At 39.5% G+C, this 19453-nt stretch overlaps 1 protein-coding gene across 1 annotated transcript in view; it reads right to left on the bottom strand.

Moving 5' to 3' along the window:
- The window catches only part of SCFD1 (sec1 family domain containing 1), a 177437-nt gene that overhangs the window by 75179 nt on the left and 82805 nt on the right, over positions 1 to 19453 (bottom strand). Inside the window, exons 13-14 of the mRNA XM_089691176.1 lie at positions 17052 to 17125; positions 16639 to 16720 (exon numbers count right to left, since the gene is read on the bottom strand). Of these exons, the coding sequence (XP_089547302.1) occupies positions 16639 to 16720; positions 17052 to 17125 (156 nt within the window). The remainder of the gene's footprint in view (positions 1 to 16638; positions 16721 to 17051; positions 17126 to 19453) is intronic.

Below are 19453 nucleotides of genomic sequence, written 5' to 3'. Positions count from 1 at the left end.
CCAAGATGCTTGGAACAATTTACCTGCCGAATTCCTTAAAAATCTTGGTGCAAGTGTACCTAGAAGATGCTGGTTTGAAGCCAAAGGGTGGTCACACCAAATAGGGACTTGATTTAGAATTTTCTTTTGTTCGCATTTTTTAAATTTATAAAAATAAACTGTTAACACATATACACACATACACTGTATTGCCAAAAGTATTGGGACACCTCTTCAAATAACTGGCTACAGGTGTTCCAATCACCTTCATGGCCACAGGTGTATAAAATCAAGCACCTAGGCATGCAGACTGCTTCTAAAAAGATTTGGGAATTTACTTTCAGGAGCTCAGTGAATTCAAGTGTGGTACAGTGATAGGTTGCACCTATGCAATAAGTCCATCCGTGAAATGTCTTTGCTACTAAATATTCCATGGTCAACTGTTAGTGGTATTAAAACAAAGTAGAAGCAACTGGGAACAACAGCAAATCAGCCATGAAGTGGTAGGCCACGTAAAATGACAGAGAGGGGTCAGCGCATGCTGAAGCGCACAGTGCGCAGAAGTCGCCAACTGTTTGCAGAGTCTATAGCTAAAGATCTCCAAACTTCGTGTGGCCTTCAGATTAGCACAACAGTGCGTAGAGAGCTTCATGGAATGCGTTTCCATGGTCGAAAAGCTGCATCCAAGCCTTATATCACCAAGTGCAATGCAAAGCTTCGGATGCAGTGGTGTAAAGCATGCCACCATTAGACTAGAGCAGTGGAGACGTGTTCTCTGGAGTGACGAATCAAGCTTCTCTGTCTGGCAATCCGATTAATGTGTCTGGGTTAGGCGGTTGCCAGGAGAACAGTACTTGCCTGACTGCATTGTGTCAAGTGTAAAGTTTGGTGGGGGGCGAATTATGGTGTGGGGTTGTTTTTCAGGGGTTTGGCTTGGCACCTTAGTTCCAGTGAAGGGAACTCTTAAGGTGTCAGCATACCAAGACAACTCATTGTGTTTCTACCAAACAGTTCTATTTTGGTTTCATCTGACCATATGAAATTCTCCCAATCCTCTTCTGGATCATCTAGATCTAGCAAACTTCAGACGGGCCCGGACATGTACTGGCTTAAGCAGGGGGACCGTCTGGCACTGCAGGATCTGAGTCCCTGGCGGCGTAGTGTGTTACTGATGGTAGCCTTTGTTAGGTTGGTCCCAGCTCTCTGCAGGTCATTCACTAGGTCCCCTCGTGTGGTCCTGGGATTTTTGCTCACCGTTCTTGTGATCATTTTGACCCCACACGGTGAGATCTTGCGTGGAGCCCAAGATCGAGGGAGATTATCAGTGGTCTTGTATGTCTTCCATTTTCTAATTATTGCTCCCACAGTTGATTTGTTCACACCAAGCTGCTTGCCTATTGCAGATTCAGTCTTCCCAGCCTGGTGCAGGTCTACAATTTTGTTTCTGGTGTCCTTCGACAGCACTTTAGTCTTCACCATAGTGGAGTTTGGAGTGTGACTGTTTGAGGTTGTGGACAGGTGTCTTTTATACTGATAACAAGTTCAAACAGGTGCCATTGATACAGGTAATGAGTGCAGGACAGAGGCGCTTCTTAAAGAAGAAGGCAAAGGTCTGTGAGAGCCAGAAATCTTGCTTGTTTGTAGGTGACCAAATACTTATTTTCCACCATAATTTTCAAATAAATTCTTTCCAAATCAGCCAATGTGATTGTCTGGATTTTTTTCTCATTTTGTCTCTCATAGTTGAGGTCTACCTATGATGTCAATTACAGGCCTCTCTCATCTTTTTAAGTGGGAGAACTTGCACAATTGGTGGCTGACTAAATACTTTTTTTGCCCCCCTGTATATACACACACACACACACACACACACACACTTTATTGCCAAAAGTATTGGGACCCCCTCCAAATCATTGGATTCAGGTGTTCCAATCACCTCCAAGGCCACAGGTGTATAAAATCAAGCAGCTAAGCTAGGCATGCAGACTGCTTCTACAAACATTTGTGAAAGAATGGGTCCATGGAGGTGACTGGAACACCTGAATCCAATGATTTGGAGGGGTGTCACAATACTTTTGGCAATATAGTGTATATGTGTGTGTGTATATATACAGTTGTGTTCAAAATAATAGCAGTGTGTTGAAAAAAGTGAATAAAGCTCAAAATCCTAATAGCTTTTATTTCCATACACACAAATGCATTGGGAACACTACACATTCTATTCCAAATCAAAACATGAAGAAAAATATATCACATTTGTGTTGTTCCTCTAAAAAAATTGAAGAAAAGTGAATATTAGACTGTTCAAAAAAATAGCAGTGTTTGTATTCTTCTTTACAAACTCAAACATTCACTATATAAACTGAAAAAAGAAGATTTTGCTTTCCTTTGAATCACTTAATTAATATTTAGTTGTATAAGCACTGTTTCTGAGAACTGCTGTACATCTGTGTTGCATGGAGTCAACCAACTTCTGGCACCTGTGAACAGGTATTCCAGCCCAGGATGATTGGACTACATTCCACAGTTCTTATCTATTTCTTGGTTTTGCCTCAGAAACTGCATTTTTTATGTCACCCCACAAGTTTTCTATTGGATTAAGATCCGGGGATTGGGCTGGCCACTCCATAACGTCAATCTTTTTGGTCTGGAACCAAGATGTTGCACATTTACTGGTGTGTTTGGGGTTGTCGTCTTGTTGGAACACCCATTTCAAGGGCATTTCCTCCTCAGCATAAGGCAGCATGACCTCTTCAAGTATTCTGATGTATTCAAACTGATCCATGATCCCTGGTATGCAATAAATAGGCCCAACACCGTAGTATGAGAAACATCCCCATATCATGATGCTTGCACAACCATGCTTCACTGTCTTCACAGTGTACTGTGGCTTGAATTCAGTGTTTGGGGGTCGTCTGACAAACTGTCTCCGGCCACTAGACCCAAAAAGAACAATCTTACTTTCATCAGTCCACAAAATGTTACGCCATTTCTCTTTAGGACAGTCAATGTGCTCTTTGGAAAATTGTAACCTCTTCAGCACTTGTCTTTTTTTCAACAATGGGACTTTGTGGGGGCTTCTTGCAGATAGCTTGGCTTCACATAGGCATCTTCTAATTGTAACAGTACTCACAGGTAACTATAGACCTTCTTTGATCTTCCTGGAGCTGATTGTTGGCTGAGTCCTTGCCATTTTGGCTATTCTTCTATCCATTCGAATGGTCGTTTTTCGCTTTCTTCCACGTCTTTCAGGTTTTGGTTGCCATTTTAAAGCATTTGCGATCATTTTAGCTGAGCAGCCTATCATTTTCTGCACTTCTTTATATGTTTTCCCCTCTCCAATCAACTTTTTAATCAAGGTACGCTGTTCTTCTGAACAATTTCTGGAACGACCCATTTTCCTCAGAATTTCAGAGAGAAATGCACTTTAACCAGCATGTACAACATTTGCTGCCTTCCTTCCTTAAATAAGGGCAATAATTGCCACCTGTTTTTGAAAGAATGAATGACCTCACTAATAGAACTCCACACTGCTATTATTTTGAACATGCCTCATTCAATTAGTGATTCAATTACACAGAATCAGCAGCATGCATGTCATGACTGTTGGGTCTGTTAGATTTCTATTACTCTACTACACATGCTAGTAAATTATTGGCCATGTAGAAATATCATTTCTACCAAAAACAGTGATTGATCAGGTTAGTGATGCCTGACTGCTATTATTTTGAACACAACTGTATAAATATATATATATATATATATATATATATATATATATATATATATATATATACATACACACACACACATACATACACATACATGTCCTTATATTGTGGCTGTGTCTTTATTCACATACCTTTGATACACATACACATGGTCAGTGCCATATACTGTACAATCTGTTCCATATAAGGAATACATTGGAATAGCAAGCAAACAATTTTCATTCAAGCACTGTCAAACTCCAGTGATTCATATTTATCCTGTATATTTTCAGAGTAGCTACTAAAAAGGAAACTGGTGTTTTCATTATTCAGAAATGTAGCACTGAAAGAAATTTGGAGTGTTTTCAGTAAGTTATGACTTCAATCAGGAATCAAACCCCTGAATGCATGTTTGAACTCAAGAACCACTCAGCACGATATTGAATATGGGATTTTTCCCCTTTAAACCTGGCCACCCAATCCACAACAGTGTGTAATCAGTAGACGCCGAATGCACATATCTGGTTACAATATCAAGATCTACAGGAACAGACTGCAACCTTGAAAGAGTATTATGTAATTTTACATTGTAGTAAAGTTGCCAAAAATTTTAATTAATTTCAAGGATGCTTTGCTGCCAAGGAATAGTATTAACAAAATCTAACATGTGGAGTGTCTTGTACTTGTGAAAGTCTTGTAGTACTCCTGATTCTTCATTATAACAAATATTAGAGTTCTTGCACACGAGTACAGCCAAAAAATAGAAAATGTTTTTTTTTTTTTGGCAAATGCTTGTACGATGAACTTGTGCTTATGATAGCACCACCAGAAACACGAATATGTTAATGACAAGCCGTAAGCTGCACCTGATCAGCCTGAGCAGAGAAAATATGGCTTTAGTTACCCTGTACAGGCTCAAACAGCCCATGCTCAAGAGCCCTTGTTTGCTGCTATCAATCAATATGGAACTTGCTCTCACTCTTAAAACCACACACTTTTGTAGAACAGTCTTTAGAGACCTCCATAAGACACACAGAGTATGGCTTGGCCCTGTGCCCCACTCCCATCTCACTGGCTGTGACTGACGGCAGTGGGAACCAATGGCCCCTGCTCCATTGAGGAAAGACTCTGGAGAGCCGCTGGTCTCATGCACATTGCTGGATCAGCCTCAGATAAATATTATGGCAGCTGAGGAGGGAGCTGCATTCTGAAAGTTTTTACCTTCATGCATTGAATGAATGAAGGTAAAAAACCTTCAAACCTTCAGCCTGTACAATCACTTTAATTAAAGTAGAACTGTAGGCAAAACTCTATTTTTTTCATTTTGGATAGAGCAAGTGAGGGCCAAAACCCCTCAGCTTTTTATAATCGCCATCTGTTTCCCATTGCGGAGATTTCCCTTCATTTCCTGCTCCATAGCAAAAGAGAAAGTGAGAGGAAATCCCTGAAACCGAAGGGAATTCCTTGGGGATCCCCCCCCCCCCCCAGGTCACCAGAACTAGGGTCCCCATTGGAAGATTTCCTCTCTAATACTTTTCTGAGGACAACCCAAAATTTGCAATTTTCTTTGACTTTCCCTTCCAATAATAATGGTAAACAGGACAAATAGATAGGGTGAATCTCCCTAACAGAGGCACAGACAGCATTATAAATCTAACAAGTGTTCTAATCCCTCTCCATTCTATCCAAAACTAAAAAGGTTTTGCCTTCAGCCATACCTTAAGGTGGAATAAGCATCAGATATATTTTTTTCATGCTAAGAGCATGAATGCTAAGTTATATGAAATTGTAATGTTTATAGATGCTTATGACCACTCACAGAGATCACAGTATTCCCTTTGACAGTGACTTCATCCACTTTTCCCTCTGAAATGACTATACCATCTTGTTTTAGCTGTTTCTATCTTACCTACTGTGAGCAATTACTTTCTTTACTGAGATTCTGGCTCAGAGAACACAATCATGTAAATCCTGGCACCTATGCAATTCTTGGCTATGTTTACAGATCAGCATTTTGTAACAGCCTCTAGTTGCTACAAAGTTACATGAGAAGGCGCCTGCTATTTAATATTTTCAAGGTTATATAGAGCATACAGGGATTATATCACAAGGGTATATAGAGAAAATGTATCCTCCTGCCTGCAGCATACTGATGACATAATCTTTGCGTAGGCAATGCCACCAGACTAGGGCTTAGGCAGAGGCCTGTGGTCTAGTGGTTAGGGAGGAGGACTGCGAAGCACACCAGACTAGGGCTTGGTAACTGCTTTTTAATGATAAAAGGTAGACATGTCAGGAATTGTAAAGTTACTGAAAAGTCCAGTTTAGTTTGATGACTTCTGTATGTCTGTAAATTAGCTGTTTTTTAAATGTTTTTTAATATATTTTTATAAAAGGAATTCTCTAATTATATATATTAAAAAAGAGTAAGCAAAGAAGATATTCTATTTTATTCTCTCAATGATCCAGCTATATAGCAAACCTGTACATTGGATTTCAGTGCAAAGCAACAGATTTGCTTTAATCCCCTAGTGCTCAAATTGCTGCCCTTTGGTACTTGTGTAGCCCTTGGACTTCAGCAGTTTGTAATGCAGGTGGGAGCATTGCTTTGTAAATGGAGAATAGCAGTGATCTCTACTAGCCTGATGCAGCATGTGCCCTTCTTTTAATTGTTTTCTGCAGCATGTCTCCAACCAAACCTGTAACATGCTCACAGTATTTGAACATAATTTCTATTAACATCTTCTCAACGGGAGGCAGTCATGTTGGCACACAAGGACTGTGGAGGCAATGTAAACTGAACTGAGTATTCACAACTCAGTTTATATGCCGCAAAAGGCTCTAAACAGCCATGTAGAAGGGCCATTTTGTGATGCCTGCTCAAAGTCTTGTTAAATGTTTTCAGTTCCGCTTTAACCCCTTGTTCATCGTTCTCTTGGTCCCACAGTGCTCACTTCAGGGCTGGATGATTAAGCAACTGCCAGTACTTCCATGTAGGCATGTGGCTCATCCTCGTGACAGTACTACGCCAATCAGTTTTGTCACAGCTAAGTCCGTAGCCTTGCGTGAGCTAAGAGTCTAGCAACTTACAGCTTACACAAGGCTTCCTTTCTCTTCTGGTGGCAGAAATAAAATGCAGATTCATGTTAGGTGATTTTTTTTTTAGTATCATGCTTTCAGTTCTGTGCTTTCATAGTGTTGACTGCAACAATGCAATGACAAGCTATGGTAGCGTTAGGTTCAACTATTATCCACCATCTCAGAATGTCTCCATAAGAGGGTAGAACATGATCAGGCCAGGAGCTGGGATTTGCAGTGCAACTAGTTGGTATATAGTTTTAAAACAATATTCTTTGAGCACAGGCATCTCAATTGCATGCAAGCATTTGCGTATAAAATCCTAATATCTACATCTCTGCACAAGGGATTCCCTGCATCTTTGCTGGTTACTGAAATATTGCCTTGACTTTAGATTGGTCTTGGAGCTCTGACATGAGGATTAGCAGTACAGTCACTTGCAGGAACATGCAAGGTGTAATGTTAGTATTTTATACAGTAAATCTTGCATGTTTCATTTTAAATCACTCTTTTAAAACATTCCAAATTCTTTATGAATAACAAACGAAATAACCTTCCCCCCATGAGTAGAGTACTGTACATCACGATTTTAGGCACTGGACCTCCAAAAGGTTTTGCCCTCTTCATGACCAGGGCATTTTTTGCTGTTTAGAACTGCTCTATATCTTTTAATAGAGCTTGCTTTTGGTGATATTTAAAGTAGTTGTAAATTCTTTCTTTAACAAAAATTTGCTCCTGTGCAGGCTTAGATCATAGTGAACTAGTATACATTATGACAGACTTACCTGCAGGCAGAGACCTCCAGTGCCACGCTGACACGACTCTCCCTGGTCTCCGACAGGTTCTATCTTTGACCGGTCTTCCTTCCAGGTTCCTGGTCTTCAGCCACTTGAAACGCCGGGCCGTGGGTGACATCACTCTCGGTCATGCGACGGGAGTCATGTTGCTGCGGCATGCAGAGTGGCCCGTAAATGTGGTCTAAGCTGCACATATGCAGCTTAGATCACATTACCCACTGACAGGCAGGAGAGGGCATTTATGACAGAAGAGACCACTAACCCGAATCAGTGTAAATTATTCAGTCTGTGTGAAAGTTATAGAATCTAAAAATTAGGGTATATATATTTGAAAATTGATCAATTCTGATGTACAAATACCCCTCAAATAACCCATTTTTGGAAAGTATACAGTCCAAAGTATTTAGTAAAAGAAAGGGCGAGTTTTTTGAAGTTGTAATTTTTGGTAATATGAAGAAATTAAATAAATTTTTTTACATACTGTCACCAGTGCATCATATGACTGGTGTGGCGGTGATCAGGGACAGTGACTGGTGACAGTATATATATATATTAAAAAAAATTGATAATCTTTTATTCAATTTTTACAAACTTCTTTTTCTTTAACATTTTTCACTATATTTTTTTAAATATTTTTATCAGAGTAGTTCAGTCACCATAGTGACACTGTACTACTCTGGGGGGTGATCAGGGATTTTTTTTTTTTTTTACACTGTTATTGCATATACAGTGATGATAACTGTATAAGCAATAGTTTTAGCGGTCATGAAGGGGTTGACATTCATTTGTGATTGGCAGCAGTTAATCACAAGGTACAGGTAGCAAGGTACCATGTAATTGCTGCGGGCCAATCAAACATCACAACCGTAACTAAGCTGTTCATGAATGGAAATCCATTGACGACAATTTGTTTACATTGGTCATAGCGATCATGTGATAACAATCATAGCGATCACATGAAAGCCGATTACCGGTAACTCTAATCTTCTGTGTCCAGTGGTTACAGGAGCGGCGCGCGCAGCATCTCCCTAACCTGGAACAGGCTGGATCACGTACATTTACTTGATCCAGCCTGCTTGTGCTGGCCACCTGTAGTATATGTACTGTCGATGGGCAGGAACTAGTTAATCCAACAGTTCAGGAATTTTATCATAAATGTGTACCTGCCTTGCTACCTGAAATGCACTTCATTTTTATGATGAAACTGCTGCTAAAAGCAAAAAGAGCTGAAAACCATTATTTAGTAGTGAAACACTGGCAGTGAGTTAAGTGCAATACAGACCTGGATGCGTTTATAAATACTCTGGCCAAACACTGGTAGATTTCCGAACAAACCTATGTATGAATATTTGCACAAAAATTCTCAGTACATCCGATGACTTGAAAAATAATGTTCAAAAGTTCTTCAATTTTGTTTGCTTTTAACATTTGATTTTGGAATAAATGAAATTTCCTCAACAGAAATCACATACAATGTTGAAAATTTGTTCATTTGAAAAAAAAAATTCCATCCTGACCCCACTGATGTTTAGATAATCGAATGAATGTACTTAACCACCTCCTGTCCGGCCGTTTATATACAAATGGCCTCCCCGTACCCTACTTGTGCGCGCTCCCTGGGAGTGCGCAGCACCGCGATCCGGTGCCCGCTGTATCCTCCGGTCGTCGAACACCAATCGTCGGACGGGACCTCTGTGCGAGGTCCCGATCATGTGATCATTGATTGGCCAATCTGTGATCGCATGCAGAGTAGTAAGCAAGATGTCACTTGTGACATCATTGCTTACTACGTGTGAAATCTGTGAATGATCACAGAGGTCACATGGTACAAGGCTATTCACAACAGCCTTGTACCATGTGACAAGCTGTGACCAATCACAGCTCACTCAGTAGTTCTCAATGGCTGCAAGAATGCAGCTAGAGAGAAAGAGAAATTATTGCTTTTACAACCTTTATCGGTGTAAAAGCAATCAGTGTAAAAAAAACCAAATCTTCATCACCCCCCACAAGTAGTACAGTCACCATGGTGACACTGTACTGCTAGGGTGACAGTATGTAAAAAATAAATAAATAAATATATATATATATATATATATATATATATATATATATATAAATGTAAAAAAAAAAGTTTAAAAATTATAATTTTTGGTTATACACTAATTTGGGCAATTTTTTTTACTAAAAAGATAATGGAATACATTTTGGCCAAGATTTATGATGAAATACTATTTATTTGCAAAATTTTATAAGAAAAACACTTTATTTAAAATTTTTTGGACTTTTTCATTTACATAGCAAAAAAAAAATAAAAATCCCAGTGGTGAATAAATACCACCAAAATAAAGCTTTATCTGTCTCACAAAAATGCTAAAAAAAATTCATATGGGTACAGTGTTGCATGACAGCGCAATTGTCATTCAAAGTGTGATAGCGCTGAAAGCTGAAAATTGGTTGGACAGGAAGGGTGTAAAAGTGTTCGGACTTGAAGTGGTTAAAGTGATATTAAAGGCTTATTTTTTTTTTTTCAAAAAACAAACGTATACTTACTTATACTTACTTACCTGCTCTGACCAAAGGTTTTGCACAGAGCAGCTCCGATCCTCCTCTTCTTGGGTCCCACGTTGGTGTTCCTTGCTCCCCGCACCACTGCCGAGTGCTCCCATAGCAAGCTGCTTGCTAAAGGGACACTCGTGCGTGCTCGCTCCTGAGTCCCGCTCTGTGTGTTCATAATATACACAGAATAGAGCTCAACCTCACCGCTGTTCCCTCCTCACTGGCTGAGACTGACAACCAACGGCTCCCACTGCTGTCTCTGAACCAGTGAGAAGACAGAGAGCTGGGGCAGCAGCTACAATCGTGAACATCGCTGAATCAGGCTGGGACCAGTATTGGGGGGGCTGTGAGGGTAGCTGAAGGTCTTTTACCGTCATGCAAAGAATGCATGAAGGTAATAAATCTTCAGGCTGTACAATCGCTTTAAACCAAAAAATTTAGAACAAAATTCTACCCGTGGCCAGCCTAAAAGTCACACAAGAAGATGATTAACCACAAATGTCCATTTGTTTGAGTGGTCATTTCGACAGCTGTTAGTGACACTGATGATGCCACAAATATGCCAGGCAACATTTGCCTATAATGTCAGTCTATAAAGCTACATACAGTCAGGTCCATAAATATTGGGACATCGACACAATTCTAACATTTTTGGCTCTATACACCACCACAATGGATTTGAAATGAAACGAACAAGATGTGCTTTAACTGCAGACTGTCAGCTTTAATTTGAGGGAATTTACATCCAAATCAGGTGAACGGTGTAGGAATTACAACAGTTTGCATATGTGCCTCCCACTTGTTAATGGACCAAAAGTAATGGGACAATTGGCTTCTCAGCTGTTCCATGGCCAGGTGTGTGTTATTCCCTCATTATCCCAATTACAATGAGCAGATAAAAGGTCCAGAGTTCATTTCAAGTGTGCTATTTGCATTTGGAATCTGTTGGTGTCAACTCACAAGATGAGATCCAAAGAGCTGTCACTATCAGTGAAGCAAGCCATCATTAGGCTGAAAAAACAAAACAAACTCATCAGAGACATAGCAAAAACATTAGGCGTGGCCAAAACAACTGTTTGGAACATTCTTAAAAAGAAGGAACGCACTGGTGAGCTCAGCAACACCAAAAGACCCTGAAGACCACGGAAAACAACTGTGGTGGATGACTGAAGAATTCTTTCCCTGGTGAAGAAAACACCCTTCACAACAGTTGGCCAGATCAAGAACACTCTCCAGGAGGTAGGTGTATGTGTGTCAAAGTCAACAATCAAGAGAAGACTTCACCAGAGTGAATACAGAGGGTTCACCCCAAGATGTAAACCGTTGGTGAGCCTCAAAAACAGGAAGGCCAGATAAGAGTTTGCCAAACGACATCTAAAAAAGCCTTCACAGTTCTGGAACAACATCCTATGGACAGATGAGACCAAGATCAACTTGTACCAGAGAGATGGGAAGAGAAGAGTATGGAGAAGGAAAGGAACTGCTCATGATCCTAAGCATACCACCTCATCAGTGAAGCATGGTGGTGGTAGTGTCATGGCGTGGGCATGTATGGCTGCCAATGGAACTGCTTCTCTTGTATTTATTGATGATGTGACTGCTGACAAAAGCAGCAGGATGAATTCTGAAGTGTTTCGGGCAATATTATCTGCTCATATTCAGCCAAATGCTTCAGAACTCATTGGATGTCGCTTCACAGTGCAGATGGACAATGACCCAAAGCAGACTGCAAAAGCAACCAAAGAGTTTTTTAAGGGAAAGAAGTGGAATTTTATGCAATGGCCAAGGCAATCACCTGACCTGAATCCGATTGAGCATGCATTTCACTTGCTGAAGACAAAACTGAAGGGAAAATGCCCCAAGAACAAGCAGGAACTGAAGACAGTTGCAGTAGAGGCCTGGCAGAGCATCACCAGGGATGAAACCCAGCGCCTGGTGATGTCTATGCGTTCCAGACTTCAGGCTTTAATTGACTGCAAAGGATTTGCAACCAAGAATTAAAAAGTGAAAGTTTGATTTATGATTATTATTCTGTCCCATTACTTTTGGTCCCTTAACAAGTGGGAGGCACATATGCAAACTGTTGTAATTCCTACACCGTTCACCTGATTTGGATGTAAATACCCTCAAATTAAAGCTGACAGTCTGCAGTTAAAGCACATCTTTTTCGTTTCATTTCAAATCCATTGTGGTGGTGTATAGAGCCAAAAATGTTAGAATTGTGTCGATGTCCCAATATTTATGGACCTGACTGTATATACAATATTCACCAAATATATTTCAATGTGTATTTGCCTATTTCAGTGTACCCTGACTTTTAAATGTTCTTCTCATTGACTGGGGCTAGCCAATTACACATTCCCTCTCAAACATTTGAGAAGCCAAACCAAACAGTGGCTGAGTGATGACAGTCTTATAACACCTAGTAAGACTAGTAAATAGTAATAAGTCAGAAATTATAATCTTTGTATTTCTCTCAGGAAAGATTGCATTAAAGAAAGATCAATTATCCTATATACTGTGCCTACGAAATTACTTTTATCAAGTACACTGTTGTAGCTTTTAATGGTAGCTCTTCTACACTAAAGCATATTTTTGCCCAAAACAGAAAAACATTCAATGGAAACTAGAATGAACTGCACCTTTAGGGAGTACAGTGCTTTCTATCTTGTCAATTGTTGTATTGCTAAAAATACGAGTTGATCTTGCCATTAAGACTGCTATGAGTATGCTTCCTGATATAAAATGACAACGCTGCAGACTGCATTTGGAATTGACCTTAGTGCTGCCCCTAGTGGCACAGTATTGTCATGCTGGGGAACAGGCCGATGACACCCACAATGGCCACACCTCCTCCTGCAATGCTTACTGGAAACTGTAGTTTCTTTTGGTGGTTCTTCTGTCCACTCAAAGTCTTCCTTTGTAGAAGCATAAAAAAAAGAGAAAGTGGGCCTGTGACCAATTCAAAATATATATATTTTTTAAAAATGGATTTCTCAGCAATATTCTTACAAAATGGCAGATGCTTGCACTACAGCAGGCCATGTCAAATAATAAAAAAAAAAAAGAAGTGGGCTGAGAACAAAAACTTAAAGAGTTCGCATTATGTCTATTGAGGGCTGCACCAACTTAATTCAGAAACAAATTACTGCAATTTAACCTCAACATAATAGTTAAAAGGCAAGTTGCTATATCTAATCCTAGCAAAAAAGAGACTATAAAACAATCCTTAAGCATTTAGCTGTTATGTTATGCAAGAAAGTGTAACTTATCGACTGGAAAACAGCTGAGGGTGCTTATCCTTAAACCACTGCCACAGAGACAGAGTGAGGGGGCTGCATGCGGCCCATAAAATACCAGGCTAACATGCCTGCACTACAGCAAAGCCTGCATCGCACCATCAAATATAGTTTATGTTGATTTGCCATCTGCTTTAAGGATTTTTAATTTGATCTACATACACAAGCATAGCTATTTAACATTTAGTAGTAGTTTGTACAACTCCTATAAAGCTTTTTTCTTGTCTTTTTTCTTCCTCTAGCCAAGTTTCATATTATTTTTAACTAGAAAATGCAAAACATTCCCTTTTTGGAACAAAATTTTCCACAGTAACATCATCCACAATTTATTTGACAAACAAATTATCCAAACCAAGAACTCTGTCTAAAAAACTTAAGAATAGCTGGGATAGGCAATTACAGCTGACACACAAACCATCAGGCAGGGAGTTGTGTTATGATTTCCTGAGTGAGCGGACATTCGCAGCTGCTTGTGTAGAGAGGCGATGTGCTACACTGGCAGCAAAATGCGTATCATCTGTCTCTCATCTTCAGATTTTTTTTTGTGTTCTGACCACCGATTTCCCTAATGTTATCGAATCTAAAACCTTTCATTTATAAAGAAGGTTAAAAGGCAACTGGAAATCCAGACAACGGGTTTTCTTTCTCTGGTGAAATACCTTGCAAGCTTTATTCATTTTACAAATACCTTAATATCAATTTGAAAAATTAAATTAAACTAATGATGTATTAACTTTGACAGCATCAGTGTTGGGGCACAATGTGGCATTGGTCTCTTAGCTATAGAAGCATAGAGGCTACAGGAAACAGCCTCTTAGACATCTCCTAAAGCTCAACTCTGGCAGATACAAGGATTTTTCTATATCCTTTAAAAACACCAGAAATAGTTGTGCATTTATTTAAAATTCATGCACTCTTAAGCTCTGGAAGATTCACCCCTTCATGACCAGGGCAGTTTTTCCTATTCAGCACCGTGCTACTTTAACTGGCAATTGCCTGGTTATGCAACATTGTGCTCAAATTAAATTTTTGTCATTTTATTCACACAAATAAAGCTGTCTTTTGGTGATATTTGATCACTACTGGGTTTTAATATTTTTTGCTATAAAAATTTAAAAAAGACCGAACATTTTGAAAAAAATATATAAAAATTTCTTTCTGCTATAAAACAAATCCAATAAAAATTTGTTTTAAAAAAAATCTAATTTCTTCACAAATTTAGGCTAAAGTGTATTCTGCTATTTTTCTTTGGTAAAACAAAATCCCAATAAGTTTGCATTGATTGGTTTGCGTGAAAGTCATAGCATCCACAAATGATGGTGTATTTATAGTGGAAATTTTATTTACTTTTTTATACTAGTAATGGCGATGATCAACAACATATAGTGGGGCTGGGATAGTGTGGCGGGCAATCTGTCACTAACTGGCACTGGGTGGGAACTAAGTGACATTGACATTTCCAATACAGTAATCATTGATAACACTATACACTGTCACTTGTACTAATGACACTGGCTGGGAAGGGGTTAACATCTAGGGGTAATCAAAGGGTTAACTGTGTGCCTAACAAGGGTAATGTATGCTGCTTTTACTAAGAGATGTGACAGCTTTATCTCTCTGCTTTGCAGAGAGAAAAACACAGCCACATCCCTGCTCTGTGTTAGTAAACACAAGACTCTGTACTGTCATCGCTAAGTCGATCAACATATCCCAGCCATAAATCATTGGCTAGGACCTGCTGATCGACTTGTGCTGTGCCAAATAAGGGGCTAACTTGTGACAGATGGGGCGGCATGTGCTAACATGTCCCAAAGTTAGTGGAATGTGTATACAAATTTACATGTTGATATACACTGTTCTAGGTTGTAACTTGTGTAAGGGTCCAGTATAAGCCTTACTGACATTCTCAAATGTCCCATGGTCCACAGAAAAGCTAATTATCTTTATCATCAATGCCACCAAGCACAAACCATAGCCAACTCTTGGGAGTCAGTGGTGTTAAACGTTTCTGAAGTCATTCTTCACTTTGTCTGCCCCCTCTTCAGATACTTATGAGAAATTCCTCAAAATTTGGTCTTGATGGATCTCAACCAAACCACTGGACAATAATCTTACGAACTATATAGATAATTGGGCTGCTACTAGAGATGGGGAGACCCTTAGCCTTTCCCCGTTAGCCTCTCCTTAATTTTTTTTTCCTTTTCCTTTTTTTCTTCTGACTTTTTCCTTCTTGGATATCTGCATTTTCACTTCCTTTTAACTATGTTCTTTTTATATAGTTACCAATCCTTTGGAACACTCTGAAATCTATACTTTTGATAGGCACCTTTGAGCGCATCCATATTTATTTTCTGTTATACACATCATGAAGGACTATATGCATACAGGGCCTTTAGTATAACATTTCTCATAGTACAGATTGAGCCAAGCTAGTTTTCACTCCATCAGAATACGCATGGAACTGTAAATTGATATATGGTTCTATTGAACATACATGTAATTTTAGCAGATCTAGCATTTACGATCATCTGTGCTATGAATTTGTATGTACAACTGTTTCCAAATGTACCTCTTTCGTTTGGTCTTTGTATCGAATATTTTCAATAAACATAATTGAAAAAAGCTAGACAACATAGACTGACAAAACTAGCTCAAGAATGCAGCTGTGTGGGCCCACAAGTAGAAGAAGTCTTAAATCTGACCCCCTTCAAAAATTAAGGGAGTGACTAGGTTAACTTTAAGTGATCTAATGTACATTACTATTGAGGAACATCAACCAATATTTGATTTTAATGACCAACCATGAAATATATTTTTACCAGATCAGTAATAACCTCAAAAGATCCTCTCAAGTAAAATGTTGCTTAGTTTCCGAGAGAATAGCCCTTACGTTTGCATAATATTCCCTATGGACCATTATGTAATACATGTGGAAAGGTTAGGTTATATGTCACATGTCTAAGAAGGTGTTATGACAATCACCACATTGCATTCTGTAAATAGTCCAGTACTGGCGGAAGAGTACTGTGTTTAGGATCTCACCCAATTTATCTCAGTATGAATGGTAAGATTAGCCTATGTGTGGCCAGCTCAAATAGAAAGATCAATCTTCTATTCACTCCAGACAATTATACTTTCTTACACACTAGGAAAGCAAAATGAAATAATCTGGCACTGTCTACATTATGTATGTGTGTGCATTTTAAGTTGACAACTGACCTTGATATGTTCCAGCACGGCAGTGGCTACATTAGTGTGTAGGTCGATAAGTCGCTTCTTCTCAAGGAGTTCAGGGAGCGAGCTAAAAAGACAGAATAAGAAGGTTAATGCTTAGATACTTTGCATGTTATCTGTAGTTAGCCTGTTTGTCATATACTGTATGTTCCTGGGAAGAAGCAGAAGCAAGTCAAATGTATTTTCCTCACACTCACGTTTTGCTTATTTAGGTTTATAGAAGTCACTCCACCTTTGTAAAAAACATGCATTCACACAGATATCTACATGCAACTTCAGACTGAGAGGCATCTAATATTCACTGAACTGACACTACAGTCCAATCTACAGAAATCAAACTGATGGCATTAAGATGAGATGTATTTGAACACCAACAATTTACAATAAGCTGTGTTTACCTGACAGCAGACGTAAGCTTAGCTGTATTGTCAGACAGCATGCTGATTGCACCTTCATCTTCCCCTTCCAGTCCCTAAAAAAAGACAAGATAAAAAAAAATCTTTATGCACTTTAATGTGGTTGTAAAGGCTAAGGGTTTTCACTTTAATGCACTCTCTGCATAAACGTAAAAAAAAACGTTCCAATCGCTGCAGCTCCTCCAGTCATGTTGCACACATATTTAGGGTGCTACATGTAACATGTTACTAACTGAGCAGCCCCTGCACATCCCCACCCAAGTCCCCATTGTGACAGCTGGCAAGAGATCTTCTTCCTACACCTGCTGCGATAATCTAAAAAAAATCATGGTCATGTGAAGCTCCACCCACTCAGCCACATCATTCATTCACAGTGTGCTGTAATCGGCAGAACTACAACTACTGTCGGCCATTGCGGCTGACAGTTTGTAGTTTTCATTGAGCTGCCAGGGTGCTGATGAGCATTCTATGAAGATAATTGATCCTTTATGTCTTTCAGTAACTGCTTAGCCATAAGAGGTGTGCAGACAGTTACACTGACAGTCTGCAGGAGCCTGAGATTGCACCAGTGATCTGCTCAACATTGGTGCAGTGCTTTACAGGCTCCTAATAAAGAAAATTATTAAACACACATTTTTACCTGCAAAACGATGTGCATTTATTTATTTATTTTAAGTGAACTTATCTTTTAAAAACTTACCTGTATCGATCCAGCACTGTGCCCAGCTTAATTTCTTCTCTCCTAGCTTTCACAGTTTTGGCTGCTATCAGTCAAATCATGTGAGGGGGGAGCGGGGGTCAGGCCCAAATCGCACTGTGTGCGTCTATGCACTTACACCGCCCAGCTCAGGAACAAGCCTGAAAGTCTGCACTCTAGCAAGGGACTTACTAGGGGGGCAGACACAGAAAAGGAGGAGCAAACAGCACTTGCATTTCATCAGGTATCAGCCTCTTGCAATCAAATGTACAACAGCTCAAACTGGGAAGGGTAAGGAGTCAGTCAGTTGTACTTTAGTGCGCATGTGCGAACAAGGAACATACTGATAGAAGGAAAGAGCAGAGTAACAGAGATAATCTCATTAGCCTACCATTTCTCCTTATACTATTCAGTCACAGGTCAGCTGCCTTGATTGACTGGTGCGGGATGACATCACTCCCCAGCCACTGTGCCAGAATGTAAACTGAGCTGTACTTGCGAACCTCGGTGTACAAAGGATTGTGAACAGGCAGATAAACATTTTTTATTGTAGAAGAGAGACTGCATGTCTGCTCTGCAGTAAACAGCCTGTCTTTTGGCATTTGTTTTGTTTTTAGTTCTGCTTTAACTGCAGTAGAGAGAAATTAAGTCTCCTGCCCTACCAGATAGGACCGTGCTGTGTGGCAGAGATGTGCAAATCTTCAGACTTGATAGACAGGAATACAAATCCTTAGACAGGTAAACACCTCCCATACATGTATTTAGCACTTTCGATAAGGTTCAACATTTATTAGCGGCTTTACCAAAGACAAACATAATAGGAATGATTCCCAAGGATGAACTGTTATTCACTTTGCCCTCAGAAATATGGTTTTAGGGCAAGTTTATCAATTATATATTTTCAAGACAAAAAATACACTAAAATTAATTTTAGTGCACACAAATACAAATTCTCAGTAAATTAAAGTAATTTGATGGCTCTACAGCTTCCCACTTTTACAAAAAATCTTGGAGCTTGCTGAACAAAATAGAAATAAGCTCACCAGTGAGCTTGTTTTAACCCCTTTGATTCCTCTGCGTACCGGCCATGCCCAAATTGCTGAAAACATTGAGGTGTATCTATAGCCAAAACATTTTTTTGTAAGGAGTTTTGGTAAGAGGACGTATTGAAACTGGTCATGTTTTGCTGTTGTTGGAGAGATTACCCCTTACTCACTGTCCCAGGGACAACCTTTTCACCACACAGAAAGTAAATGAATTCTCCAACAGAGACAAAAAGTAGGATTTTTGTATTCACTTTGTTCATTGAGAGGCACAGCTTGATACTAAAAATCTAGGGTGATACTGCTGCCTACAGCAGAAATGGACACTAACATGCGTTGTGCTCAGCGACAAGGTGAGCGTTCAAACAGGATCCATTGCTGAAGCAACATAATAGGCCGACCCCACGGTGCAGGGTCTGGGTACAGCTCCCATGGGTTTATCAAGAGTGCATTGATCCAGTTACACTGCTTCTATAGTTGTAGTATAAGACAGTGAAGGGTTGAATGAAGAATTCATTGAAGAATCCAAAGTAAAAAAATGAATCTAATTCAGCATGGAATGACTTTTCCTTAAGAGAGAAGAGGGCCATCACCTAAGAATACTGGCAAACAAACTGAGGTCTATGAGTATCCAACACAACCCG

Source organism: Staurois parvus, unplaced genomic scaffold (assembly GCF_062004578.1).
Source record: "Staurois parvus isolate SC_StPar_1 unplaced genomic scaffold, SC_StPar_1.0 ptg000553l, whole genome shotgun sequence".
In the NCBI taxonomy this organism is placed as follows: domain Eukaryota; kingdom Metazoa; phylum Chordata; class Amphibia; order Anura; family Ranidae; genus Staurois; species Staurois parvus.
This window is presented reverse-complemented; position numbering and strand designations above follow the sequence as displayed.